The sequence below is a fragment of the Peromyscus eremicus genome, chromosome 16_21 (genome assembly GCF_949786415.1).
Source record: "Peromyscus eremicus chromosome 16_21, PerEre_H2_v1, whole genome shotgun sequence".
In the NCBI taxonomy this organism is placed as follows: Eukaryota; Metazoa; Chordata; class Mammalia; order Rodentia; family Cricetidae; genus Peromyscus; species Peromyscus eremicus.
The window spans coordinates 3,364,861-3,391,597 of record NC_081432.1 but is presented as its reverse complement, the minus strand read 5'-3'; the positions used below and the strand labels follow the sequence as shown (position 1 = coordinate 3,391,597).

At 52.6% G+C, this 26,737-nt stretch overlaps 4 protein-coding genes, 1 long non-coding RNA gene and 1 other non-coding gene across 13 annotated transcripts; 4 read left to right on the top strand and 2 right to left on the bottom strand.

Moving 5' to 3' along the window:
• LOC131894007 (U6 spliceosomal RNA) lies at nt 1–107 on the bottom strand. Its single transcript, XR_009374797.1, has one exon. It is a non-coding gene; the product is annotated as a U6 spliceosomal RNA (small nuclear RNA).
• A 5,490-nt stretch (nt 108–5,597) lies between these two features.
• Smim40 (small integral membrane protein 40) lies at nt 5,598–5,840 on the top strand. Its single transcript, XM_059282436.1, has one exon. The coding sequence runs from the start codon at nt 5,598–5,600 to the stop codon at nt 5,838–5,840; it is 243 nt and encodes an 80-aa protein (XP_059138419.1).
• A 3,191-nt stretch (nt 5,841–9,031) lies between these two features.
• Nucleotides 9,032–14,248, top strand: Daxx (death domain associated protein). Of its 5 annotated transcripts, none has more exons than XM_059282395.1 (8): nt 9,032–9,140; nt 10,251–10,473; nt 10,723–11,554; nt 11,648–11,853; nt 12,046–12,283; nt 12,417–12,885; nt 12,981–13,200; nt 14,033–14,248. In XM_059282395.1, exons 2-8 carry the CDS (start codon nt 10,267–10,269, stop codon nt 14,090–14,092), a joined length of 2,232 nt encoding a protein of 743 aa, XP_059138378.1. In that variant the 5' UTR covers nt 9,032–9,140; nt 10,251–10,266; the 3' UTR covers nt 14,093–14,248. The 5 variants fall into 5 exon arrangements, with proteins under 5 accessions (XP_059138378.1, XP_059138380.1, XP_059138382.1 ...); XM_059282397.1 differs by lacking the exon at nt 9,032–9,140 and adding an exon at nt 9,169–9,252; XM_059282399.1 differs by lacking the exon at nt 9,032–9,140 and adding an exon at nt 9,268–9,465 and having other exon boundaries at nt 12,981–13,023.
• On the bottom strand, nt 9,946–12,903 carry LOC131926816 (uncharacterized). The gene is made up of 2 exons (XR_009383572.1): nt 12,772–12,903; nt 9,946–10,607 (listed from the first exon to the last, which is right to left on the bottom strand). It is a non-coding gene; the product is annotated as an uncharacterized LOC131926816 (long non-coding RNA).
• A 267-nt stretch (nt 14,249–14,515) lies between the features above and the next one.
• Nucleotides 14,516–17,900, top strand: Zbtb22 (zinc finger and BTB domain containing 22). 3 transcript variants are annotated; one of them, XM_059282402.1, is made up of 3 exons: nt 14,516–14,685; nt 15,189–15,302; nt 15,414–17,900. In XM_059282402.1, exon 3 carries the CDS (start codon nt 15,483–15,485, stop codon nt 17,394–17,396), a length of 1,914 nt encoding a protein of 637 aa, XP_059138385.1. In that variant the 5' UTR covers nt 14,516–14,685; nt 15,189–15,302; nt 15,414–15,482; the 3' UTR covers nt 17,397–17,900. The 3 variants fall into 3 exon arrangements, with proteins under 3 accessions (XP_059138385.1, XP_059138384.1, XP_059138386.1); XM_059282401.1 differs by lacking the exon at nt 14,516–14,685 and adding an exon at nt 14,791–14,903; XM_059282403.1 differs by lacking the exon at nt 14,516–14,685 and having other exon boundaries at nt 15,053–15,302.
• Nucleotides 17,901–18,013: 113 nt separating this feature from the next.
• Nucleotides 18,014–25,849, top strand: Tapbp (TAP binding protein). Of its 2 annotated transcripts, XM_059282419.1 has the most exons (8): nt 18,014–18,267; nt 18,404–18,568; nt 18,743–19,003; nt 22,556–22,954; nt 23,164–23,505; nt 23,581–23,670; nt 23,778–23,842; nt 25,535–25,849. In XM_059282419.1, exons 1-8 carry the CDS (start codon nt 18,231–18,233, stop codon nt 25,544–25,546), a joined length of 1,371 nt encoding a protein of 456 aa, XP_059138402.1. In that variant the 5' UTR covers nt 18,014–18,230; the 3' UTR covers nt 25,547–25,849. The 2 variants fall into 2 exon arrangements, with proteins under 2 accessions (XP_059138402.1, XP_059138403.1); XM_059282420.1 differs by lacking the exon at nt 23,778–23,842.
• The last annotated feature ends 888 nt before the right edge of the window (nt 25,850–26,737 follow it).

The following is a 26,737-nucleotide window of genomic DNA, read 5'->3' as shown; positions in this document are numbered from 1 at the left end:
AAAAAAATGGAACGCTTCACGAATTTGCGTGTTATCCTTGCACAGGGGCCATGCTAATCTTCTCTGTATCGTTCCAATTTTGGTCTATGTGCTGCCGAAGCGAGCACCTGTTCAGTAAAATTAATGGTCCTTAGGACCAGCTACAGCTGTCTGGAGCAGAAAGAGTTCAGGATTTGACTCGTTCGCTAAGACCAGAGGGGAATGGAATAGGCCTCCAGACCTTAGCACAGCTGACTCCATGGTGGAAGTGCTATAAAGTACTCTAAAAGTCAACACATAGACAGCACCGCCGGCCAAAATGAAAACACAGACCTAACCCATCACAGTCCATAGTTCTGGGAAAGTCTCTAAATGCACTAGCCTTGCTTGTTGGCTTATGCAGTTCTGCATCTGGCTAACTGTTCTTGTTAACTGAAGTATGTCAACCCAGAACATGGTTGTTCTTAGAAGCTCACCCTGAGAAAGGCCCGATGCTATATTAGGATCCCAAACACCCAGCGTAGTTGTTGACCCTCTAATAAAGACTTTCTATTGGCTTAAACCCCTGTCCAAGCAGACGTCTCTGATGGAGACTCCACAGTGGGCTAGAGGCCAGCATGCACTTTGATATGCCGCATCGCCAAACAGATTGAGAAACTTGTCAGAGAGAAATGTTCTAAATCACAAAGGAGAGGCATCCCTTTCCATGTGACTGGGTGCCAGCACAGGGAGAGAAGCTTCCTGACTCAGACAGTACTTTACTGGCAGTGGTAGGCTCCAGGAACTCACAGGAACAGAACACAGAGGTGGCACTTACCAGAGTAGACAAGGACAGATGAGTGGTTAGTGCAGGTGGAGAAGTAGCTGAAGAGACGGACTCTAAAATTTAGAATTGACTTGGTGGGTATCAGGAGCCAGCAGAAACAAATGGTCCATACCTCTGGAGAGTCACATCAGCAGCTTGGTTCAATTAGGAGAGGCCAGGCCCTGGGGAAGGGGGTCCATTTGTCCTCTCTTGGGTGTTCAGCACCAGGAGATGAAGTCAAGAAACTGCCAACATGACTGCTACTTTATTAGAGAAGGGATTTTACTGTAGATATGAGAGAGAGAACAGCCAGAGGCATATGGAGGAGTCTAGAGCAGAGGGAAAGAGAAACAGGCTGAACAAGTGGAAGATGACCAGGAGAAAGTAGTGGAGATTGTAAGATAGGCAAGGGACAGAGGACAGAGAATGGGGGAGGGGGAGGAGAGTACGGAGAAGAGTAGGTGCATAAAGGGATGGGGGTCTGATGTGAGGGCGGCCAGGGTGCCAGGGTAGGGGTTTTGAAATGTGCAATAGTACTTGTATGAATTGGGATGGAGGGAACCTCAAGGCCAGCATGGGCTTCAATATGCAGCCACAGGTACATGTCAATGGAAAGCCATATGTCCCTTCTGCCAGAGGTAAAGAAAATGTCTTCTTTTGGCAGATGGGAACCGATTTCACAAGTTCCTTTAGAATGCTGACTTTTATCTAACCACCAGAAATCCTTCTATAGTCCAGGTTGAGCTGGGCTTAGACTCAATTTTGGACAGTCAGTGGCCCTGCCCTTTTCTGGGTGTGTGGGGGGATATGAGGTAACTTTGGACTTGACAGGGGCAACCTTTCAATGCTTGGTTTTGCTGGGCAGTGGTAGCCCAAGTCTTTAATCCCAGTACTTGGGAGGCAGGGGCAGGTGGATCTCTGAACTCGAGACCAGCCTGGTCTACAGAGTGAGTTCCAGGACAGCCAGGTCTACACAGAGAAACTGTATTGGAAAAACAAAACAAAAATCCTCCAAAAAAACAAACCAAAGCAAAAAATTTGATTTTAAGATACTAAGTGAAGGACAGGACATGCCGGCTCGGCTCAAGCCTTAATCCTAGCACTTGAAAGTCAGAGGCGGACAGATCTGTGAGTTCAAGGACAGGCTCGTGTACATAAGGAGTTCCAGGACATCCAGAGCTACATAGTGAGACCCTGTTTGAAAAAAATAAAAAAGATACCAAGTGAAGCACCAGGCTGCTTTTGTGTTGTTATTTTCTGATTTTATTTTACTTAATTTTTTGAGACAGTGTCTGTCTACATAGTTCTGGCTGTCCTGGAACTCACTATGTAGACCAGGCTGTCCTCAAATTCAGAAATCCATCTGCCTCTGCCTCTCAAGGGCTGGGATTAAAGGTGTGCCACCATGTCCTACTTCTTATTTATTTGAGACAAGGTCTCCAGAATCCCAGGCTGACCTTGAACTTGTTATGTAAAGGGAGATGACCTTGAGCCTTTGATCCTCCTGCCCCCAGTTCCCCAGGGTTGGGTTGTAGGGCCTTCACTGTAGCTGGTTTTTGTAGTGCAAAGTATTAACCCCCTGCAGGGCTTTCTGGAAAACAACAACATTCATTACATGACTAAGGGATGAAGTATTAATTACAAGACAACTACCATCTAAAAAATATTTGTAGCTCTTGTCTAGGAGAAATAAAATAAAATAAAAAAAATTGCCCACCACAGTAGCCTGCATGCTGAATTAATCCTGGTGCTCAGGAGGCAGAGGCAAGGATTGCTTTGAATTAAAGGCTAGCCTCTGTAAGAGGAAGCATGAAGGTCTTTGTGCTCACAGATAGGCACTAGGTGAGCCTGGAAGGTTAAACGCACGCCATTTTTCCTTCAAGAGAAGGAACGAAACACCTGCACCTACCCAGAAGGCTGCAGTAGATGTTTTCCAGCCTGGAAAACTTTGCTCTATCCTTTCTGGCACTGGATCTTCTACAGGCCCTTCTAGTATATTTGTTTTTCTCAGTCAATCTGCAGAACCTAGTTCTACAGATTTTACAAAGACTTTCAATGTTTGTATTTGGCTTATGCTGTTCCTCAAGAAGATGTGTGTGAGCTTTGTTGTGAACACGGGACTGAATTCATTAGCACCAGGATAGTTCTCACTAAACTGTGCTGTGCTTAAATATGCCTAAAATCAACCACTCCAGACATTTGAACCAACATACACTATGGAGCTGTACTTTGCCAAACTGCTTTCTTGCCTCCCAAAGATTGTTTCTCTGTAGACTGTGAAAGTCACAGAGACTCTGAAATCCTGGGGCTACATGGTGAATTTAAGGCCAGCCTGGGGTAGATAACATTTTTTCTTCTAGAAAACAAAAACAAAAAGAGAGAAGAGAAAAGGAGGAAGGAGACACAACTCAGAAGTCAGACCTTAAATTAGGCTGAAGTTTCAATTCTACCACATGCTTAAGTTTTCATTTCTCACACCTATGCTCTGATTGACAGCCCCCCCACCTCGCATCCTGTTTATCTCTGCCTGACACTGTATATCTGTGAGAAAGTCTAGCTTCTCTTTGTTTCTCCACTCACACTGGCGTGGCTTTTTGTTTTTTTAAGGCAGGGTTTCACTCTGTAGCTCTGGCTGTCCTGGAACTCTATGTAGACCAGGCTGGCCTCAAACTCACAGAGCTCCGCCTGCCTCTGCCTCTGCCTCTCCAGTGCTGAGCTTAATGGTGGGCCCCGTCATGCGGGGGGCACCTTTCCACCGACCTAACGAGTGAGATTATAGGGTGCATTGGATAGGGTTTAATACGATGAAGTAAAACCAGGGCTGCACAGCATTTCAGGAGAGACCCCAGAAACTATGGGAGAAAGGCCTTATAGGATGTCGATTGTGCTGGAACTCTTGTTCAGCTGAGGAGCTCTGACCAGCCTCCTGGGCACAGGGCACCTTTCTTTCTTTTTTCTTTTCTTTCTTTCTTTTCTTTTCTTTTTTTTTTTTTTTTTTTTTGGTTTTTCAATACACAGTTTCTTTGTGTAGCTTTGGAGCCTATCCTGGACCTTGCTCTGTAGACCATCCTGGCCTCGAACTCACAGAGATCCGTCTGCCTCTGCCTCCCGAGTGCTGGGATTAAAGGTGTGCGCCACCCAGCAGTTAACTCTGCAGTTCTCACATGATTGAGCCTGCATGATAATGAGTATTCAGAGACGGGTAATGTCTGGGGGGCGCTCACCAACCTAAGACAGAGCACCTGTGTGGCCTGAGCAGGTGTCTCCATGACGGGTAAGGTGACCTGCTGATATCCACACAACGTAAATCAGAAGCTCGTTTTTTAGTAAAAGGGGGACCTGTAGTGTCCTGGCCCCTGTTTTGGGTAACTGTTGCCTTGCTTGCTGACCTTGACCTTGATATCCTCCCTATGCTAATTCCCTGCTGGGTTCCACCCTCCTGAATGCTTAAGGGAAGTTCCTTGTCTGTGTATCCTGCATAATGGGCCTTAACAGCTTAGATACAAGATTGTAAAACATCAGGAACTTCTGCCCTCCAGGGTTCTCCCATTGTGCTGTAAGCCTGTTTTTAAGACCTCCTCTCTCCTTCAATAAACGGCATTCTGCATTAAAAAAAAAAAAAAAAAAAAAAGTTGTGCACCACCACTGCCCAGCTGGGCATCTTTCTTGCCCCATGTCCCTATAACTCTCCCCTTTATCTTACCTCAAACCTACCCTGCTTCCTCAGAATTGGGCATGAAACTAAAAATGTGAGCCCTCTGATGCTTGGTGTCTCTGGTGGCCATCCTCCTGATGCCAGAGGGCTCCCTGTGTGTCACCTCACCAGCTGAACTCAGGTGCCCCAAGGACAAGCTTCACAAGTATCTGTTTAGCATCCAACACAAACTTTCCTCCTTTGGTGGCCCAGTAGTCAACACTCACCATCCGACCAATCACAGCTCTTCTTACAAACATCTTCAGTGTATTCAGTCCAATTAAAATTGCCCCCTTGACACCACAGGGCCAGAAGTCAAGGGGTTCATTTGTTTGTTTGCTTTTAGGATTTTTAAATTTTATTTTCATTTAATTACTTGGGTGGTTTGTTTTATTTTGTTTTGAGACAAGGTCTCACCTGTGTAAATAGACTCACCTTAGACTCTTAGCAATCCTGCTCCCCCTGCCGAAGCATCCTGCAGGCTGGCATTTCAGGCATGCACCACTCAGCCTGGTTAGGTTTTAGTCTCCCAATCTGAGGGCCACCCACAGAAACCCAGCAGGAGGAAACCAGCCTGCTTGGATTAGAGACACCCTTTCCTTCTCCTTCACCGCAGAGACCAGGCCCACCCGGCCTGTTGTTACAGTTCTTTGATCCTTCTCTTCAGGCCCTAGACTGGTGCTTGGATCTAGGACCAGGATGCCTGACTATTCCAGTTTAAGTGTCTGTAATGAGTCTTCTGTTTCCAAGGCAGAGAGTTACATATGGTAAAGCTGGACAGGACTTAGTGCTCATACAGTGTGACCTTTCACATCAGGCTAGGTGACTAAATAATTGCCCTGGGGCAGAGAGACGGCTCAGCAGGGAAAGGTGCTTTTAGTGTCCCTGGAACCCAGGTAAAGGTGGAATGAGAGAGCAAGCCCAAACAGTAGAACTTACAAAGAAATAAAAAATTGCCCCCAAACTCAAAAGCCTTTCTCTCCTTTCTAACTGGGTTCTGGAATTAGGGTCACACCCGCAGGTGCAGGGTCATCACAGCCACGCCCTTTAATCCCGGCAGTGCTGAGCTCGGCCTTCCAGCCCACACTGAGCCAGCCAGCTGTCCCCGCCTGGGTGAGGATGGCAGAGGAAGGGGGCAGCGTGGAGGAGGGGGACGTGTTCCTAGCATTCGCCCAGGGTCCCACTCCTCCTCGGGGGCCCCTGCGGCGCGCTTTGGACAAGATCTTCCTCACCTTCTTGGTCCTCTTCCTGACACTGCTCATGCTGGAGGCTGCTTACAAACTGCTGTGGCCCCTGCCATGGGCTACATTTCGGGACTGGCTCCTGAGGACACCCGAGGAGGAAGAGGCGCTGGAACTCTGAGCATCTCCCTATAGAGATCTTGAGGTGAGAAAGGAGACTCCAGAGAGACCAGGGTGGGAGGGGTAGCTTAGGTCAGCACTCTAAGGCTATTTTTGTTTATGTGTGTGTGTGTGTGTGTGTGTGTGTGTGTGTGTGTGTGTCTGTCTGTCTGTCTGTCTGTTCGTGGGTATGGGCACATGAGTGCAGGTGTCCACAGAAGGTGTTGGATCCCCTGGGGCTGGAGTTAAAGGAGGCTGTAAGTGGGAACTGGGAACCAGACTCAGGTCCTCTGCAACACACACACACACACACACACACACACACACACACACAATTGTAACTGCATATACAAATACAATGTATGTTGATCATATTCATTCCCCAGACATTCCCTCCAACTCCTCCAGGATTCCCCTCCCTATAAATGAAAAAACATTAACTTTTTAGTCAGCGAACAAGTGATGGGTTGTGTCATTGTGAGCTACTGTGTATGTCATTGGGTACCTGGCTCCTCCACAGCCACTCTGCCTCCCACTCTGGTCCATTCCCCCAGTGTCTCGTGCTGCTTCATGTCCCTAGATTCCATTTTTGTCTCTTGAGGCACCCTCTAGACTGCTTCTTCCCCTTTCTAATTTCATGTTTTGCACACGAGCTCACACACACACACACACACACACACACACACAACTTTGTATACACATGCTATATAAATTTAAATCCAGATTCCACATATGAGAGAATATGAGGAATGATTTATCCTTTTGAATGTAGCCTATTTTGCTTTAGAGTGATTTCCATTTCCTTTGTTTTCCCGCAAATGTCATGATTTAAGTTTTCTTCCCAGCTGACTAAGATCCCACTGTACAGATGTACCACGTTTTCTCTGTCTGTTGATGGACACGTGGGCTGCTTCCATTCTTTTGGCTATTCAGAGCACTACAGCAATCAACATGGATGTGCAAGCGTCTCTGTGGTGTTCTGACTTATGATTCTCCAAGGAGTGACACAATGACATGTAGGGTCTCAGGCAGTGTGAATGTCCAGAAGCAACAATCTTGGTCCACCTCAAACTGGACTATAGAAGGGCTCTGGCAGTTAGATAAAAGCCAGAATTCCTCAGGAACTTGTGAAACAGGTTCCTGTCTGCAAAAAGGACAGATTTCCCTTGCCTCTGGAGGAAGGGACATACGACTGTCCATTGACATGTGTCTGTGGTGCCTCTCAGCATATCAGAGCCCATGCTAGCCTCCAGGTTCTTATTCACAAGTACCTGTTATATATTTCAAAGCCCCAGTGCTAGCATCCTGGCCCCTCTTACCTCTTCCCTAAACTCCCAGACCTGTTCCAGCTCAGAGCTTCCCTCCCCCTCCTCCTTAGAACCAGCATGGCGCTCACAACTCCAGTCCCAGGGGTCAGTGGCCCTCTTAGGGTCTTCGTGGGCATCAGATACACAAGGGTGTGTATACACACACGCAGGCAAAACACCCCCACACGTAAGTTCTTCTGAGTACCTGCAGTTATTGCAAGAACAGAAGTGATCAAACAGTGTAAAACTTATACTTATTTTTATTCATTATATAATATATTCTGGTCATTTTCACCTCCATTATTCACCCCCCTCTCACTCCCATGGAAGCTTTTTTCTAAGTCAGCACTCTTCTCCATCTTCCAGCTCTTACGTTCTTTCCACTCCGTTCTTCCATGTTCCCTCAGCCTTGGACTTGATGTCACCTTTTATAACTATTAATTTTAAAAAATGTATTTATTTTATTTTATGTGTATGGACGCTTTGCCTGCCTGTATGTATGTTCATCATGAGCATGCCTATTGGATTCCCTGGAACTGGGTTACAGATGGTTGTGAGTCACTATGTAGGGCCTGGGAATCGAACCTGCAAGAGCAACAGGTGCTCTTAAAGGCTGGGTCGCTCTTTTCGCCTTCTCAGGCACCTACCTACACTCACGTCGTGCACAGAGACTTACACCAGCACACACATACATAAAACAAAATGAATATTTGTGAAGAGATGGATAACCTTCATTTCAGACATCCACTCAGGGAAACCCATTGAGAAACCCAAGGATATGGAAATTAAATCCTTCATTATCTTTAGAGTCTCGTTAACCATTGAGGAACTTTTCTGTTTCCCAATTTAAATGCCATACATAGAGGATCAGACAGGAAACGAGGTGGGTTTCTTTAAAGCGAGTTTGAGGTTCGGTTCCTCTGAGAGCCACTGGGCTTCATGGTCCTGCAAATTGGCAAGATGTCCACCACCTGAGGAATGCAGAAGGATGCGGAGGTGCAATCTTAGCGCAAAGGGTATTCACTTATCCTGCTTCCTCATCGGCACGTCTGCGGACCTCACTGTCTTCCCCATCCCCCCACCCCCACCTCCTTTTCTCTGCAGGTCTCCCGGAGGAAGAGACGCCCCGAGGGGATTTTATGAGCCTCCTTTCATCTCCCAGCGCTCCAAGCGGCAGTTTGCACGGTTTCTCTGCAAGCTCGCGCCAGGTTATCCCGCGCCCCGCCTCATGCCTTGCAAACCCCACCATGAAGCACACACGGCCTTCTGGTCAGGATGACCCTCGGAGAAACAGAGGGCCACATTCCCACCAGCTGGCTCGGTCATCACGTCTGTGGTGCAGCTTGGGCAGCGAGTCACCGACAGACAGCAATAATAACAATACCTCACTTGTGCAGCATGCTGTGCTCATTTGTATGCATGTGTGTATGCACCTGACCGTAGGTAGAGGCTGGGGCTGGACAGCCTCGAGGTGCGCGTCGCCTCTGGAAGGGAAGGGCAAGCTCAGGCAACCAGGAGGTGGAACTTGGGGCCCGAGAGAGAGCAAAGTAGGGAGTGTCAGGCTTACACCAACCCAGGACAGGAAAAGACTTTTATTTCGTTCCCTGGAGCCCTGCACAGCCCTAGAGAGCCCAGCTCTTAGGTATCATGCGGGGGTTCCTTCCCCTTCTAGGTGCTGGGGGGCTCGATCTTCCCTGCCCTCGACCGGACGGCGTTGGGGAGGTCTGAGGCAGGAAGCTTCTGACTGGACCAGTGGCTTCGGGAAACACCAGGTGCAAAGAACTCCACGCCTTCCCCGAGGAGGGCAGTGCAGGCCAGGCCGATGCCGTACGGCAACATGGCGCCCCCCAGCTGCCAGCAGCCCCCCAAAGCCCCTCCCCCTTGAGCGTCCGAGCGCTGGGAACGGCGTCCTAGGTGGGCGGGGCACGCGACACTTCCGGTTACTGAGAGGACTGGGTTCCGTAGCGCAACATGGCCGCCCTCAGGTGTTGCAGGCGGAAACCCTACGGCTTCCGGTTCGTAGTGGGCCTACGGTGGGGGTTGCGGGGGGGGGGGAAGGAAGGCGGAGGGAACCATGCGAGGTTCTGTGATCCGCGGTGAGGGGAGCCTCGAGAGGCCGTTTCAGAGGTGGGGGCCGGGCCGTGCGCGGAGCGGGGGTGGCGGGGCGGGAGTGGCGCGGGCGAGGGATCGGCGGGGCCTGGGTGCTGAATCCGAGGGGCCGCCGTGTGGTGCCTTGCTAGCCCTGAAGGGAGTGAGGCGGCCTAGGGATGAACTGGGGGAGGGGGTACTTGGCGGGAAGCTGAGACAGGAGACTGGCCCCACCTGGGGCTGCGAGCCCAGGTATCAGCAGTGCCGGGTGGTGGGCTCGCTGTCGGTTACAAGTCAGAGGGAGTGGGGGGACCAGGGCGCGGTGAGAGGGAGGGACTTAGGGGGAACCTCCAGCCTCGGGGCCCGGTGAGAGGAAACCCCGTGGAAGGTGGGACACAGAGATGACTGGGAGGGCACAGGGCACTGGGACTCACCTCGGAGCCACAGAGTTGGTGTCAGGGAAAAACTCGGAGAAGCCGGGCGGTGGAGGCGCACGCCTGGGAGGCAGAGGCAGGGAGATCTCTGTGAGTTCGAGGCCAGCCTGGGCTACAGAGCGAGATCCAGGACAGCCAAGGCTACACCGAGAAACCCTGTCTCGAAAAACAAACAAAAACAAAAGCGAAAAGGATAAAAAAGGGGAAACTCGGAGTGGGGGCGTTGTCGTGTTTGAGGGCCAGAGATAGCACCAGCAGGGTGTTGGTTTTTGTAGACAAGAGTGAGGAAAACTCAGAGGCCAGTGTCGGACCTTGTACTGGGATTAGGAGTAACAAAAAACTTCACAGCTGACACAGGGAGGGGAAAACGCAACTGAGAGACCGGAAATTGACTGAGGGGTGGAGTCCAGGGTGGGGATTTAAGATGATCGGGAGGTTTGCCCCCAGAACTGCTTGAAAGGCAGGCATTGAAAACATTTAGGTCAGGACTAAGCTATTCGGAGACCCAGGGCATCTGATGGGGTGGGGCCCCGCAGGAGGGGCTCTTCCTGTGGTCCCCTTCCCCTTCCAGAATTCTGACCTTTCCAACACTTCCTCCCTTAGGGGGGTTTGATCCCCCATGGCCACCGCTGACAGCATCATTGTGCTGGATGATGATGAGGAGGACGAACCAGCCGCTCAGCCAGGGCCCTCCCACCCGCCCTCCAATCCTGTCTCGCCAGGGCCAGAAGCCTCTGGTCCCTCTGAGTCCCACGGGGATGGACGGAGCGGTCACTCAGGTGGCAGGAAGTGCTACAGGTTGGAGAATGAGAGACTGTTTGAAGAGGTAAGCTTCCGGCGGGGCCTCATTCTGTGGCCCTGGCTGCCCGGAATTGTCTAGATGAGGCTGGCCTTGAACGCAGAGAGTTCAGTTTGCTTCTGCCTCCTGACAGCTGGTTTAAAGGTGTGAACCACTGTGACCTGTTAGGGAAGAACCAAGAGGGAGGGGATTGGCTCTCTTGTTCTGGCCTTCCCACTAATTCCGTGTTTTTATGCCTCCCTTGTTTGTCTCCCACCCTTTCCGTGAACTCTCCAGTTCCTTGAACTGTGTAAGATGCAGACTTCGGACCACCCTGAGGTGGTTCCGTTCCTCTACAAACTGCAGCAGCGTGCCCAGTCTCTGTTTCTGGCCTCAGCGGAGTTCTGCAACATTCTGTCCCGGGTTCTGTCTCGGGCTCGGAACCGGCCGGCTAAGCTCTATGTCTACATTAACGAGCTCTGCACTGTTCTTAAAGCCCATTCAAATAAGAAGAAGCTGAACTTGGCTCCTGTACCCTCAGCGCCCAGTGAATCCTCCGGTGATAACCCTCCCACAGACCCCTCCTCTGACCTTACAAATGCTGAAACCACTGCCCCTGAGGCTTCAAGGACCCGTGGTTCCCGGAGGCAGATCCAGCGCTTGGAGCAGCTGCTGGCGCTCTATGTAGCAGAGATACGGCGGCTGCAGGAGAAGGAACTGGATCTGTCAGAACTGGATGATCCTGACTCCACATACCTGCAGGAGGCCCGCTTGAAGCGGAAACTGATCCGCCTCTTCGGGCGGCTGTGTGAGTTGAAGGACTGCTCTTCTCTGACCGGCCGGGTCATAGAGCAGCGGATCCCCTACCGCGGCACCCGCTACCCTGAGGTCAACAGGCGCATCGAGCGCCTTATTAACAAGCCAGGGCCTGATACCTTTCCTGACTATGGGGATGTGCTGAGGGCTGTGGAGAGGGCAGCAAACCGGCACAGTCTCGGCCTTCCCCGACAGCAGCTCCAGCTCATGGCTCAAGATGCCTTCCGGGATGTGGGTGTCAGGTTACAGGAAAGGCGCCACCTTGACCTCATCTACAACTTTGGCTGCCATCTCACAGATGACTACAGGCCAGGTAGGAAGAAGCTCTTGGGATGCCTCCTAGAGGTCCTTTAGCGGTCCTTTAGGTTAAGTGGGCTGAGCACTCTGACCCTGCTTTCTCACACAGGCATTGACCCCGCACTGTCAGATCCCACACTGGCTCGACGCCTTCGGGAAAATCGGACCTTGGCCATGAGCCGCCTGGATGAGGTCATCTCCAAATATGCAATGATGCAAGACAAGAGCGAGGAGGGGGAGAGACAGAGGAGAAGGGCCCGGCTCCTAGGCACCAATCCTTCAGGTTCCCCTAAAGTCTCCTTGGATTCTGGTGAGGTACGGCAGGGTTAGCACCTGTCACAGAGGTCTTGTCTTCGCCCTGCACTGGTCACCAGGGGTTGTGGGGGGAGTGCGTGGAGCAGTGTGTGGAAGCACACCTAGCATTCCTGAGGTCCCAGGTTCGAGTCCTAGTACTACCAAAAACTCTGGGGAAAGGGATTCTTTAAGAGAGACTCCTTTGTCCCCCAGGGTCCTAGTGGAATGGCCTCCCAGGAGTGCCCTACTACCTCCAAAGCTGAGTCTGATGATGATGATGATGATGAAGAAGAAGAAGAAGAAGAAGAAGAAGAAGAAAGTGATGAGGAGGAGGAGGAAGAGGAAGAAGAGGATGAGGAAGAGGTCACTGAAGATGAAGATGAGGATCTAGAACAGTTGCAGGAAGATGAGGGGGGTGATGAAGAAGAGGAGGAGGAAGGAGGAGAAGGAGGTACATACGTAAGCAGAACAACTCTCTGGTGTCAGTTCTGCTGGGCCTTTCCTCCCTCCTCTTCCTCCTAGCTCCTTGGCACAGCCCCCTCTGCCCCTTCCTCATGCCATCCCTCCCCTCTTTTCTCTTCCAGATAATGAAGGAGATAAGAGCCCCAAGTCCCCATCACACATCCCCACTAGGAGGAACTCAGAACCTATAAAAGGGTCTCCAGGGGAGCAGCAAGACAAAGGACTGACAGGGACACCAGCATCACCGCTGGCCGAACCCCCAGACCCTCCCAGCATAGATGCTGAGAGCAGCGGGGAGCAGCTCCACCAGCCACTCCTGGGAGAAGAGAGCCCTAGGTCCCAGCTCTTTGAGCTAGAGATCGAAGCCTTGCCCGAGGGTACCACCCCATCCCCTGAAGAAAGGGACATTTCCTCTTCCAGGAAACAGTCAGAAGATTCCCTCCCCACCATCTTGGAAAATGGGGCCGATGTGGTTACCTCTACATCCTTCAATGGGCGTGTCTCTTGTCACACTTGGCGAGATTCCAGTCCCCCGTACAAGAGATCGAGAAAGGAAAAGAAGCATCTGGGGTCTGGACCATTAGAAAACAGGTAAAAGCAGTCAGAGATCCCCAGGGTCTGCTGGGAGATACTGGGCACTCCGCAGCCTCGGGCCTTCCCATCCATTCATTCCCTTCTGCCCTTAGCTACACAGAGAAGCAGGCTGCTCAGCAGGGAAATGGGAAGAAGGTATGGACCCCACCTACTCGGTCTTCCCCCTTGACCTCCATGGCTCCTGTTGCTGATTCCTCCACAAGGGTGGACTCTCCCAGCCATGGCCTGGTGACAAGTTCCCTCTGCAGCCCTTCTCCATCCCTGATATCCCAAACTCCCCAATCTCAATCTCCCCGGCCTTGTATTTATAAGGTAAGTGTTTACCTGTGGGGATACTGCACCTATCCCATCTCTGTTTTCCCCACCCTAGGTGTGTGTGTGTGTGTTTAGGTTTATTTTGCACAGCATTGTGGCTTATACCTTTAACCCCACCACCACTCAGGAGGCAGAGGCAGGCAGATTTCTATAACTTCAGGGCCAACTGTCTTGTCTACACAGTGAGTTCCAGGTCAGTCAAGGTTACATAATTAGACCCCTGTCTTAAAAACACAAAAAAACAGAACAAGGGCTGGAGAGATGGCTCAGTGGTTAAGGGCACTGGCTGCCCTTCCAGAGGACCTGAGTTCAATTCCCAGCAACCACATGGTGGCTCACAACCATCTGTAATGAGATCTGGTGCCCTCTTCTGGCCTGCATTCAGGCAGAACACTGTGTACATGATTGATAAATAATAAAATCTAATAAACTCATTTATTTTATGTGAAAACGTGTTTTGTTTGCATGTATGTCTGTGTACCACATTTGTGCCTGGTGCTCATGGAGGCCAGAAGAGGGCATCTGATCCTCAAGAACTGGAGTAGAGATATGGCAGTGAGCGGCCATGTGAGTCTGGGGACCAAACCCAGGTCCTCTGCAAGGCAGCCAGTGCTCTTAGTGACTGAGTCATCTTTTCAGTCATCTGTCCTAGTTCTGGTTGTTTTGAGACAGGGTCTCTCTATGTAGTCCTGGAACTCTATGTAGACCAGGCTAGCCCCAAACTCAGAGATCAGCCTGCCTCTGCTTCCCATGGGCCACCACGCTGGCTGGACCTTGCTAGTTTTAACCTCTCTGACTCCTCCCTGCTTCTCCTCTGACTTCTCTGCAGATGAGTGTGGCCACACAGTGTGATCCCGAAGAGATCATCGTACTGTCAGACTCGGATTAGCAGCCTCCTGCCCTCCCTGCCTCCAGAATGTGAGGGATGCCTGAGCAAAGGATGGGCTGAGCGCCTCCCCTTTTGGTGTTTCTTTTGACAGAAAATCAGATGTTTTAAGTTTTACACAGACACATTAATAAACAATGAATTTCTTTTCTTATTGTATTCTTGTCTTTACCTTGTCTTTCTGCTGTGACAGCGGCCACCCGGTTCAGGGTTAGCCCCGAGTCTGCCCTTGCTAGCCTGGCCCTCCTCATCACCCCTCCTGGAGCCTTCCCTCGGGCTCTGCAGAAGCCTTCCTAAGCCGCTTTACTTTCTCACTTTGGAGCGGTTGAGTGAGAAGGCCAATCAGGGGCTGACTCAAGGTTATTTGGCCAATCCAGGAGGAGGCGGGGCTTCAGGGGTCCTGTCATTTGCTGGGAAGAGGGCTGTTGGAACCCGTGAGCCAGCGAGTGTCCACAGCTCGGGGTGGAGCCTGAGGAGCGGAAGCCAGTACTGGTCGTCGGTGGGAAAGGCAGGCTTGCAGGATTAAAGGGGAACGAAGGCTTCGGCCCAATCAAGTCCTGGGTCCTCGGCGGCGGAGGGGACCTGGTACCTTTAAGGTGGAGTGACGCCCTGGCCCTTTAAAGGAGAAGTGTCGGTGTCGGTCGAGTTCTGCCCGGCGGCACGGGAGGGGTGCTGGCCTGCGCCTTTAAGGTCGCAGGTCCGGGAGGCGGGGCGGAGGCGGAGGGCGGAGGGAGTCGGCACAAGATGGCGGCGGGAGGGGCTGGGGCTGCGGCTCTGGTCGCCGAGTGAGGGGGGGCCGGGGGCGCGCGGCCAGGTAAGCGGGGACGCGGGGCCGGGGGCGCCCTCGGGCCGGGCGATGGCCCCGGGGCGCCCTTGGGGCGGGGTGGGGGGCGGGGTTCGGGGGGCGGGGGCCGGCGCGAGGCGGGGTCGGGGACCTAGGGGGCGGAGCCCGGGCTTAGCTGGGGGCGGCAGGGGGAGGGGCCCGGGAGTCGCGGGGACACCCCTCCGCCCGGAGGAAGACAAGATGCCCAGGAGGTGCGCGTTTGAGAGCGGCGGAGTAGGCGGACACCGTCCCCGAGAGCTCTTATCCCTAACCTAGGAAAGCGCCCTGAACTTGGAACACTTCCTCTGATGTCGCTGAATGGCTGTACTTGGATGACCGACTTAATCCTTCTGAGCCTCGGTTGCTCCATCTGTCCCATGGGGTTGAAAGGTATACCTATCCCAGTGTTGCGGGGAATTACTAAGGCCGACACAATGTTTTTATGCTGTGGTGGGCTGTGACTTCCCAAAATCCTATCATTCTTCTCTTTTTCCCCCCCAGAAACCCCCCCGGCCGCCCTCGTCTGTCCTGTGTTCCTGTGGCTGGGGGGGTATCCCCTCCTTCCACGACATGGAGCCATCTCTGTCACCCAGTGGGGCGGCTCTCCCACTGCCTCTCTCCCTGGCTCCCCCGCCACTGCCTCTGCCAGCAGCGGCGGTGGTACACGTGTCCTTCCCTGAAGTGACCAGTGCCCTCCTGGAGTCCCTCAACCAGCAGCGGCTCCAGGGGCAGCTCTGCGATGTGTCCATCCGGGTGCAGGGACGGGAGTTCCGCGCTCACCGGGCTGTCCTGGCTGCCTCCTCCCCTTACTTCCACGACCAGGTCTTACTCAAAGGCATGACTTCCATCTCACTGCCAAGCGTCATGGACCCAGGTGCTTTTGAAACTGTGCTGGCCTCAGCTTACACAGGCCGCCTCAGCATGGCCGCTGCTGACATTGTCAACTTCCTCACAGTGGGCTCAGTCCTCCAGATGTGGCACATTGTGGATAAGTGCACCGAACTCCTCCGGGAGGGCAGATCCTCAGCCGCCACCACCACTGTCACTACCGCTGCGGCCCCCTCTGTCTGTGTCCCTGGTGCCAGTGTCCCCTCGGGGAGTGGGGGCACTGTAGCCCCTGCCACGGGGGGCTCTGTGCGCTCCCACACTTCCAGCCGGGCCAGTGAGAACCAGTCTCCCAGCAGTAGCAACTACTTCAGCCCCCGGGAGTCCACTGATTTCTCCTCTTCCTCCCAAGATGCATTTGTAGCTTCAGCAGTCGGCTGTGGGAGCCGCCGAGATGGTGGCCCTGTGTTCCCGGTCCCTGTGGTTGGCAGTGCGGGTGCCACCTCTGGAAAGTTGCTGCTGGAGGCAGATGAGCTGTGTGATGATGGTGGGGACGGGAGAGGGGCGGTGGCCCCTGGGGCTGGGCTCCGGAGGCCTTCCTGCATGCCCGCTGGTGCTGTGCCACAGAAACACTGGGTGTATGTGAAGCGCAGTAGAAACTGCCCTGCACCAGCCTCTCTGGTTCACCAAGACCCAGAGCTAGAGGACGAGGAAGAAGAGGAAGATCTGGTGTTGACTTGTGAGGATGATGAGGACGAAGAACTGGGGGGTGGTGGCTCAGGGGTCCCTGCAGGGGGAGAGCCCGAGGCTACTCTCAGTATCAGTGATGTGCGGACCTTGACCGAGCCTCCAGACAAAGGGGAGGAGCAGGTCAACTTCTGCGAGTCCTCCAATGACTTCGGCCCCTATGAGGGTGGGGGGCCCGGGGCAGGGCTTGATGACCCAGGAGGGCCCACCCCTTCCTCCTATACCCCCACCCACCCTCCACGACCCCTCCTTCCCTTGGACGTGCCGGGGAACCAGATCTTGGTTTTCCCATCCTCCTCTTCACAGGCTCCAGGCCAGCCACCAGGGAACACGGTAGAACACGGGGCGGTGACCCTGGGGGGCGCCTCTGCGGTGGGGCTAGGCATGCCCAGTGGCTCTGGTGGGACCCCTGGAGGGACGGGCAGCAGCGACGGGAATAAGATCTTTTTGTGCCACTGTGGGAAGGCTTTCTCGCATAAGAGTATGCGGGACCGGCACGTGAACATGCACCTCAACCTGCGACCCTTTGACTGCCCTGTGTGCAACAAGAAGTTCAAGATGAAGCACCACCTGACGGAGCACATGAAGACGCACACGGGCCTCAAGCCCTATGAGTGCAGTGTCTGCGCCAAGAAGTTCATGTGGCGGGACAGCTTCATGCGGCACCGGGGACACTGTGAGCGCCGGCACCGGATGGGCGGAGGCGGGGCCGGACCGGGACCGGGACCGGGACCGGGACCCGGGGCTCCTATTGGGCCAGCCTTGCAACCTAAGAGGGAGTCTTCCGGAGGGGGTGGGGGCAGTGGCGATGAGGCGAATTCGGCCACACCCCCGCCCCACAGGCGTGTCTGGTCCCCACCCAGCGTGCACAAGGTGGAGATGGATTTCGGTGGGGGCGGAGCAGCACACTGAAGGGCAGGCCGTTGGGGGCTTATCTAGGGGCAAGTGGCCCCTGGGTGTTTCCCGCTGCGCTGTCTTCCCTTACCTCTGTGGACTTGTATATATTCTAGAGGGCGTAGGTTGCACCATCGCCAGCCGGTTCCATTCCTCAGCCCCTTCCTCCCTCCGCATCTCCGAAACAGCCTTTTTCCTTCTCCCTTGGGTACACCAGTGCCCCACCTTTACGGAGCGGGGCCGCACGGTGAGGGAATGGGAAGGGGGCATTTTGAGCATCCCGGAGTCACAGGGTCAGCGGTCAGGTTGTGCTAGTTTGTGCCTGTGTATGTTTGTGTTGTGGGACGAGGCCTCTTGAGTCCTTCCCCCGCCTGAAGGATACGCCCCTTATTTCTGTACTGTCCCACTCTTCCCAGGGGGATCCCCAGTTGGGTTTCATGAAAGTGGGTGGAGACAAGGAGTGAGTCGCGTAGTGTAGGTTTTAATTTTTAACGGTGATTAAAATATTTATTGGTCACTTCACTTGGCTTCCCGACAACCCCTCTGTGTGTGCTGGGACCTGGCAGGGTCGGGAGGTCAGAGGACGCGGGATGGTCCTAAGGGAGGTGTCGCCGAGAGGACGCCGCGGGAGGGTGGAGCCTAGGTCTCCGCAGGGCTCAAAGTTGGCGCTTCTGGGTGATCCAGGAGCATGTGCAGGGCGCGGAGGGACAGACCTGCAGGCAGGTTGCTGCGTGCCTCCAGCGTGCCGTCAACCCTCACTTGATCTGAACGAGAATTTCCGGTCCTTCACGCTGGCCTTCGGAGGAAATGAAAGTGAAAGGGGAAGAGACCTAGAGTAGAGATCGCAGCGCCATGGAGCCTCTGCCCCTGCTTATCGCTGTGGCTTTGGGTGAGCGAACCCCGTTTCTTGTTTAGGAAAGGGCGCACTGGGAAGGAGAGGGAGGTGGTCCCGTCTCGAGACCGAAGGGGCGGGGCAGGTCGCTGGACATCCCGGCCGCCTGGTCACTGGAGCCCCTCTCCCCCAGGCTTGGCGACCACTGTCTCGGCTGGACCGGCCGCGGTTGAGTGCTGGTTCGTGGAAGATTCAGGTGGCCTGGCCAAGAGACCTGCCGCGTTGCTACTGCGCCAGGGACCCAGGGGTCCACCGCCCCGGTCAGATCTTGACCCTAAGCTGTACTTCAAGGTGGACGGTGAGTCTTCGGAACTCACTGCATCTATCGCCTCCTCTTTAGCTCACGTGGGGCCCTTGGGCCTCAGTTTCCCTCTTTGTAAATAAGTCTGGGTTCTCTCTAAGTCTCTCACTACTTTGTTAGTATGTACATTCCAGTCAGCCCGGGCTACAGTTGCACCCTTTCGGTCCGCAGACCCGGCCGGAATGCTCCTGGCTGCCTTCAGGCGGTATCCCGAGGGCGCCCCCGCACCACACTGCGAGATGAGCCGCTTCATCCCGTTCCCCGCCTCGGCGAATTGGGCTAGAGGTCTGATCCCGCAGCAGAGCTGCCCGCGGGCCCTGGACGGGGATTGGCTGCTGGTCAGCGTGTCCAGCACCGTCTTCAGCCTTTCTGTCCTGCTGCGACCACAGCCAGAGCCTCAGCGGGAGCCCGACTTCATCACCATGGCAACAGGTAGCCACGGAGAGGTGCCGGAGATGGATGGGTAGTTTTTAAAGGTCGGCCAGTGGCCACTGGCGGAGTAGATCTGAATGAGTCATTTCTCCAATTGGGGTTCAGTATATTTTTTGTTAAGCGAGGCAGTTGGTTAGAATTTGTCTTCACCTGCCTTTGCAGGCCAAGAGTAAAACTGAAATCAACTCTGGTTCTGGGGCGGGGCTTTGTAGACAAGTTGGGGAAGTCATGGTGGTTTCCAGATACCGGAGTTTGAGAAACTTGTAAAGTGACAAGTAGTGAGTCCTAAAACCCGAATTTTTTTCTGCACTCCTCCAAAGTCAGTAATCGCTAGGCACCCTACTTGGTACAGTTGAGCCTGTTTCAAAACTCAGACATTGAGTGTCACCTAAGCCTACTCTAGCCTAGCGACAATCAGCCAGGCCAGGAAGCTGTTCCTCAGGCCCGAGGCCATGGCCTGTTGTCTGTTAATAGTGGCCTCTAGTGGGCAGAAGGGACGTGGCAAAGACGGAGGATTCTTCTGCAAGGCCACTCCTGAATAGTGCAATGCACTTTGCTGGGCTGGACTCCGGGTCACTCCATGGGCATATGCTGAAATGGGGTAGATCTGACTTGAATGTCTCTGGACACCAGGCAACAGGTAGAGAGACTCCTTGACTTTTCCATTTCTGGTGTTCTCATGCAAATACTCCCACCAAACTCCTGCGTCCTTCCCTGCGCCATCACTTGAGAACTTCCACAGGACAAGGGGACAGCCTGAAACCCTCAGCCCGGCTGGCACCTCCCTTCCTGGCTCTGCCCTGTGCAGGCCAGCTGTGGGTACAGTAGCTCTCTCCAGAGAAACAGCCCTCCTCCTGCTGGTCTTCACCAGAGACGGTGCTGGCCGCCACAGCCTTTCCTCTATGTGTCTATTTTTTCCGGCTGTGAAAAGCAGGAACTGTTCTCCCAGCTTTTCCTTTGTGACAGTGAAGCAAGGCACCGTGTTAACTTACTTATTGATCCACTAAATGATTGTTAGTACCAAGAAAAAGTTAGGACCCAGAGGTTCCCAGATCAAGCTCCAGATAGATGTTATTGGAAGTTTATATAGACCAAAGCCTTGGCAAAATGTGGTGGCATGTGTCTGTAACCCTAGAACCTGGGAAGCTTAGGTTTATCAGGAGTGCAAAACTACCCTGGGCTGCAGAGTGAGTCCTGGTCTAGCCTGTGCAACACAGCAAGACTCTTTTTCCCTGGTCTAGCCTGTGCAACACAGCAAGACTCTTTTTCAAAACTAGTAAATAACATACTGAAAGCTAGTTCCTTCTCTGGCGTAGGGTGGCCCTGTGTACTCTAAGTGACAGAGGTGATCAGATATAGACTAAATGTGGTTCTCAGACTTGTCAACAGATAATCCTGTGTGACTTTGTGACTTTTGCATGGCTGGGGTGTGTGGCTCAGTGGTTGTATTAGTTTCTTTCTTTCTTTCTTTCTTTCTTTCTTTCTTTCTTTCTTTCTTTCTTTTCCGGAGCTGGGGACTGAACCCAGGGCCTTGCACTTGCTAAGCAAGCGCTCTACCACTGAGCTAAATCCCCAACCCCAAGTTGTTTTCAAAGTTGATTTTTATTTGTGTGTATGTCTGTGTATAGGTGTGTGCATGTGAGTGCAGGTGCCCAGGGAGTTCAGAAGAGGGTGTTGGATCCTCTGAAGCTGTATTACAGGTGGTTGAGCCATGTGACATGGGTGCTGGGAACCTCAGAAGAGCAGTATGTGGCCTTAAACTCTAAGTCATCTCTGTAGCCCCTTGTATGTATCTTAACTGAGCTCTGGGCCCTGGGTTGATTCTTGGGGCTGCCCAGATAGGGAGTCTGCTTCTCACAGACTCCTGGGGTGGAATCAAGGGTGTGTTCTGTCTTCCTCATCAAATTGCTTCCAGGTCACTTCTGCTCGATCAGAAACATGAAAATGGGAGCTGGAGAGATGGCTCCGTGGTTAAGAGCACTGGCTGCTCTTCCAGAGGACCTGGGTTCAATTCCCAGCAACCACATGGCAGCACACAACTGTCTGTAACTCCAGTTCCAGGGGATTTGACATCTTCACACAGACATACATGCAGGCAAAACACCACATAAAAATAAATAAATCTTTAAAAAAACAAAACAAGCCACCAACGGGCTGGGGCCGCTTAGTGGGAGGGATTTCCTAGCAGCAGGAAGCTCTGCTGTGCAGACTTCTGCGCCCCGTGTACTGAGAGCCTCCTGTGGAGCTGTTTATTGAGCCAGGAGTGGAACAGATTTGGTTAGCTAGAGGTGCCAGGTGACACGCTTCGCCACAGCCTCAGTAGGTAGCCACTGCTCTTATCGCGACCACCTCTTTATTCATTTTTATTTGTTTTTGAGACTGGGTCTCATATAGTAGCCCAGGCTTGTCTAGAGCTCATGGCAATCCTCCTGCCCGAGTCTCCCGTGTGCTAGGGATACCAATGTGAGCCACTGTGCCCTGCTTCCATTTCTGGTTTGGAGATAGGAGGGGCTGGGGTGTGGGTCAGTGGTAGACCCATTGCCTACTGTGTGTGAGTCTGATCATCAGGGTTGGAGGTGCATGTCTATAATCCTAGCACTTGAGAGGCAGGGACAGGTGGGCCCAGAATCCCATGACAGCATGGGCTACATGAGACCGCTTCAAATAAGATAGCTCAGTGGCCGAGTACTTGCCTGGCATGTATGAGGCCTTAGGTTCAATCATTAGCACTGCACCTGTTAGCCACTCCCCACCACCTCCCAACACACACACACACACACACACACACACACACACACACACGCTCACAAAAACCAACCAACCAACCAACCAACCAAAAAACAAAAACAAAAAAAGGAAAGAAAGAACTTGGGAGGCTAAAGTAAGAGAATCAATTGAGTTCCAGACTAGCTTAGCCCTACATAGTGAGTTTCAAGATAGCCTAGGCCAGAGTGAGTCTCGTCTCAAAAAAAATAAATAAATAAATAAATAAATAAATAAATAAAATAAAATAAAAGAGGGGTGTGTGTGTGTGTGTGTGTGTGTGTGTGTGTGTGTGTGTGTGTGTGTAGAGATGGCCCAGCAGTTAAGAGCACTGACTGCTAGGGTTGTGGTCCTAGTGCCTGTTTGATGGCTCACAGGCACCTGTAACACTAATTCCAGGGGATCCAGTGCCCTCTTCTGGCCTCCTTGGGTACTGCACACACATGGTGCACTTACATACATGTAGGCACACACATAAAAAATAAAAAAAAAAATTAAATGTGCCCTTAGATCTTGGACATCTCCAGAATTTGAGAACTGTGGTGGGCAGTGTGTTCAGCACAGATTTCCTAGGGTTGAGCCCCCGCCCCACATACACACATCACCTTGATTTACCCTTATTCTTCCTGCACATTGTTAGCTACATTGGCTTAGAACTGGAATGAAGGGAGGGCTTGGAGGTCGTATTACAAATAGAGGTGTCTCTGAAGGGTGGGTAAACTGAGCTTGGCGGAGGCCCACAGCTCTGCTTTCCTACTGTCCCTCTCCCCCCTTTCTCCCAATGCCCAGTGGTGCTGACTGTCCTCACCCACAGCCCCAACCCTCGGATCCAGCTGGGAAGAGATGCAGTGCTGGACCTGAGCTTTGCCTACATGCCCCCCACTCTGGAAGATGCTCTGTCTCCGGCTGCAGGTCCCCCTCCCTTTGGGCTGGAGTGGCGTCGCCAGCACCAGGGCAAGGGTCACCTGCTGCTGGCTGCGACTCCTGGGCTGGTTGGGGAAACGCCACCAGCCCAAGAAAAGGCTGTGGCATTTGCTGCTTGGGATGACAATGAGCCCTGGGGCCCGTGGACTGGGAATGGGACCTTCTGGCTGCCAGCTGTGAAACCTTTTCAGGAGGGCGTCTACCTGGCTACTGTACACCTGCCCTATCTGCAAGGACAGGTCTCGCTGCAGCTGACGGTGCACAGTGAGTGGGCATGCCGTGGCAGGGGGAGGGGATGATAGACATGAGCATTTATGGGTGGTGAATGAAGATAGATGGGGGGTCCTGGGAATCTGACGGCTTTAACATGGGGATTCCCACCATCAGAGCACCCCTCTAGTAGAAGGGAAGCCAGAAGCCAGACCGGGGGAGGAAGTGGAATCTCTCACTTTCCTTTCTTATTCTTTTTTCAGAGCCCCCCAAAGTGTCTCTAACACCAGCACCCCTTGTGTGGGTTGCCCCGGGAGAGACACCCCCGGAACTGCTCTGCCTTGTGTCCCACTTCTACCCTGCGGCGGGCCTGAAGGTGGAGTGGGAGCTCAGAGGTGGCCCAGAAGGCGGTTCTAGAAAGGCTGAGGGGGAGGCGTGGCTCTCCACTGTCCGCCACCATTCCGATGGCTCTGTCAGCCAGGCTGGGCACCTGCGGCTGCCCCCAGTCACTGCCAAGCAGCATGGAGCACGCTATACCTGTCGGGTCCACCACCCCAGCCTGCCGGCATCGGGGCGCAGTGCTGAAGTCACCCTGGAGGTGGCAGGTAACCCGGAGAACCTCTGAACCAGGGTGGGACCTCGGGAAACACCGAGCTCATTGGTACTGCTTCCCTTGCCAGGCCTCTCCGGGCCCTCAATCGAGGACAGCATAGGCCTGTTCCTGTCCGCTTTTCTCCTTCTGGGACTCATCAAAGCACTAGGCTGGATGGGTAAGTGTGAGCCCGCTCCAAAGGACATTTCCCGCCTACTCCGTGAAGTCTCACACACCCTTCCTTCCCCTGCCACTCATATCCCTCCCCCTCCGCCTTTTCCATAGCCGCCTACCTGACCATTCATGAAGACTCAAAGACGAAGGTCACAGCTGCCAGCCTGGACTCAAAGGTGACAGCCCGGGTTCTGGGTCTTTCTGGTTCTGGGTCTTTCTCTCCTCCTGCCGTGTTTTTGCATGTTGGGACGCTGGCTGCTGGCGTGGCAGGCAGCCACAGGTGTCGATTTCACACAGACCTCGTCTAAATCCTTCTCCTAACTATAGCTTACCTCAGACTTTCCAATCTGGGTTTGTTTACTTGAGTGCAGTTCATTCTGTTAGAGATGTAAGTCACACACCTAAACTGAAATAATTAGTAACTACATTTAAAAAAAAAAAAAAAAGGCAGGTATTAGGGCACTTCAGAGGCTGAGGCAGTCTTGAGGTCTAGGCTGCTGCATAGAAACCTTGGCTCGTGTGGAGAGGAGTAAAATGAAACAGGCAAAATAATAATATATTTAATTATTACATTTTTGTTGAGACAGGTCTCATGTAGCTGGCCTCAAACTTGATGCATAGTTGAAGACGATTTTGTTTGTTTATTTATTTATTTATTGTTTTTAAGACAGGGTTTCTCTGTAGCTTTGGGGCCTGTCCTGGACTAGCTCTGTAGACCAGGCTGGCCTCGAACTCACAGAGATCCTCCTGGCTCTGCCTCCCAAGTGCTGGGATTAAAGGCGTGCGCCACCACTGTCCGGAGAGGATAATCTTAAATGCTTCATTCTTCTGCCTCCACCTTTCAAGTGATAGGATTACAGGAGTGTCACCACACTCAGTTAATGAACCTGCCTTCTGTACTTTTTAGAAATTGCATTTATTTATGTGTGTGGGTATGCGCATACCATGGCACACATGGAGGTCAAGGAATAACTTGGGGGAGTTGTTTTCTCCTTCTACCACGTAGGTCTTGGGGATCAAACTCGAAGGGCAACCTTTACCCCTGAGCCACTCCACTAGTCTACCTTCCTTCCTTTTTAAAGATTTTGTTGTGTGTGTATGTGAACGTGAGGTGTGTTATCACATGTGGCTGGATGTCAGAGGGCAGCTCTTGGGAACAAGTTTTCTCCTACAACCTTGTGGGAGCCCAGATCAAACTCAACCACCTGCAGCTGACTCTGCCTGCTGAGCTGTCTCACAAGCACAGGTTTTTTTTTTTTTTTTTTTGGTTTTTCGAGACAGGGTTTCTCTGTGTAGCTTTGCGCCTTTCCTGGAACTCGCTTTGGAGACCAGGCTGGCCTCGAACTCACAGAGATCCACCTGCCTCTGCCTCCCGAGTGCTGGGATTAAAGGCGTGCGCCACCACCGCCCGGCTAGGCACAGGTTTTTAAAGTGCAGAAGACAGTCAGGATTAACTACAGAGTAAAGTGGGGTACCATCAAAGTGTAAGGGGGGTGATGGCTGAAAGGCCTGTTGTGGAGGAAAACACTATCATAAAGTATGAGAGAACAATGGCCGGGAAGGGCACTGTGCAACCTGCAGTAAGTCTTGACCTCACCCATCCAGAATATTGAAACATGCGAACAATGTCAGAAATTCCAAAGCTCAGAGCACAGCCCAGGGGTAGAGTGTGCTTAGTCTCAGGTGACACAAGAGGCCTTTAAGAAGATGGCTCCTCTCTTCCAGAAGACTCAGGAGGTAGACCACTTAGTATCTGGCAGGTGGGAAATGCCAGCCCCATCCTGCTCCCACCCCCTGTGAGAATGTTTCTAGACTAACTAACTAACACTCTAACACTTCAAATTCTCCACTTCTCTCTTCTCTTGCAGAAGTCACAGTAAAGGCACTCAATTCCGTGGAAGACCACCCTCATCCTTGGCCCAGCTGACTCCAGTAGTTCCTCCTCTAAACAGCGTCCCTTCATGTTATCTTCTACTCTCTCCATTCAGTGGCTGGGGTTGCTTTTTTATTTTATTTTATTTTATTATTTTTTTTTATTTTTTTATTTTTTGAGACAGGGTTTCTCTGTGTAACAGCCCTGGCTGTCCTGGAACTCACTTTGTAGCCCAGGCTGACCTCGAACTCGCCCAGACTCGCCTGCCTCTGCCTCCCAAGTGCTGGGATTAAAGGTGTGTGCCATCACTGCCCGGCTATTTTTTATTTTTGTTGTTTTGTTCTTGTTTTTAGACAAGGTCTCTCCATGTAGCCTTGGCTGGCCTGGACCTCACCAAGCCAACCAGGCTGGCCTTGAAGTCCCATAGATCCACCTGCCTCTGCCTCTGGAGTGAGGAAGGGCATTGGTCACCATGCCTCAAGGATTTTTTTTTTTTTTAAGATAAATCTAGCATTGTTAGAGTTCTAAGGCAGTGATTCTCAAAAATTTGGGTTCCAATACAACTTAAAAATGAGCAAGAAGCCCAAAGAGTTTTTGTTATGTGGGCTACAGCTGTTGGAACTTAACTATCGTTAAAAAAAAAAAAAAAAAAAAAAAAAAGCCAGACATAGTGGAGCATGACGTTATCTCAGCACTCCGGAGGCGGAGGCAGGTGAAGCTCTGTGTGAGTTCCATGCCAGCCTGATGTACAATAGGGAGTTCCAGGTCAGCCAGGGTGGGGCTCTGTTGAGAGAACTAAACACAAGAATCTACAATAGTCTCGAGCCCTTTAAGACCATCGGAAATACCAGGTATTTACAATGGGTTCATAGCGTCTTAACACCTCACGACCGTTCTAGAGCCGAGGGGTCCGTGTGTCTCCCATGGCAGACTAAAGCCCTACCTCTCCAGCTCTCCTCTCATACCACAGCGTTTCCTTTGCCTGCTCTACCATGGCCATCTCTGGGCCCCAGGCCTGATGGGCCTCGTCCTTTCACAGACTCCCGAGTGTCCCTCTCCTGTGTACTTGAAGGAGTCTGTCCTCTCCTGCCCGCCCGCCGGGGCACCAGTGTTGTGTGCCAATAAAGTGCTTCGGAGCTCCCATGCGGGTCTCTCATTCTGCCCTCTTTACAAGCACAGCGAACCTCTTGGTCACCTC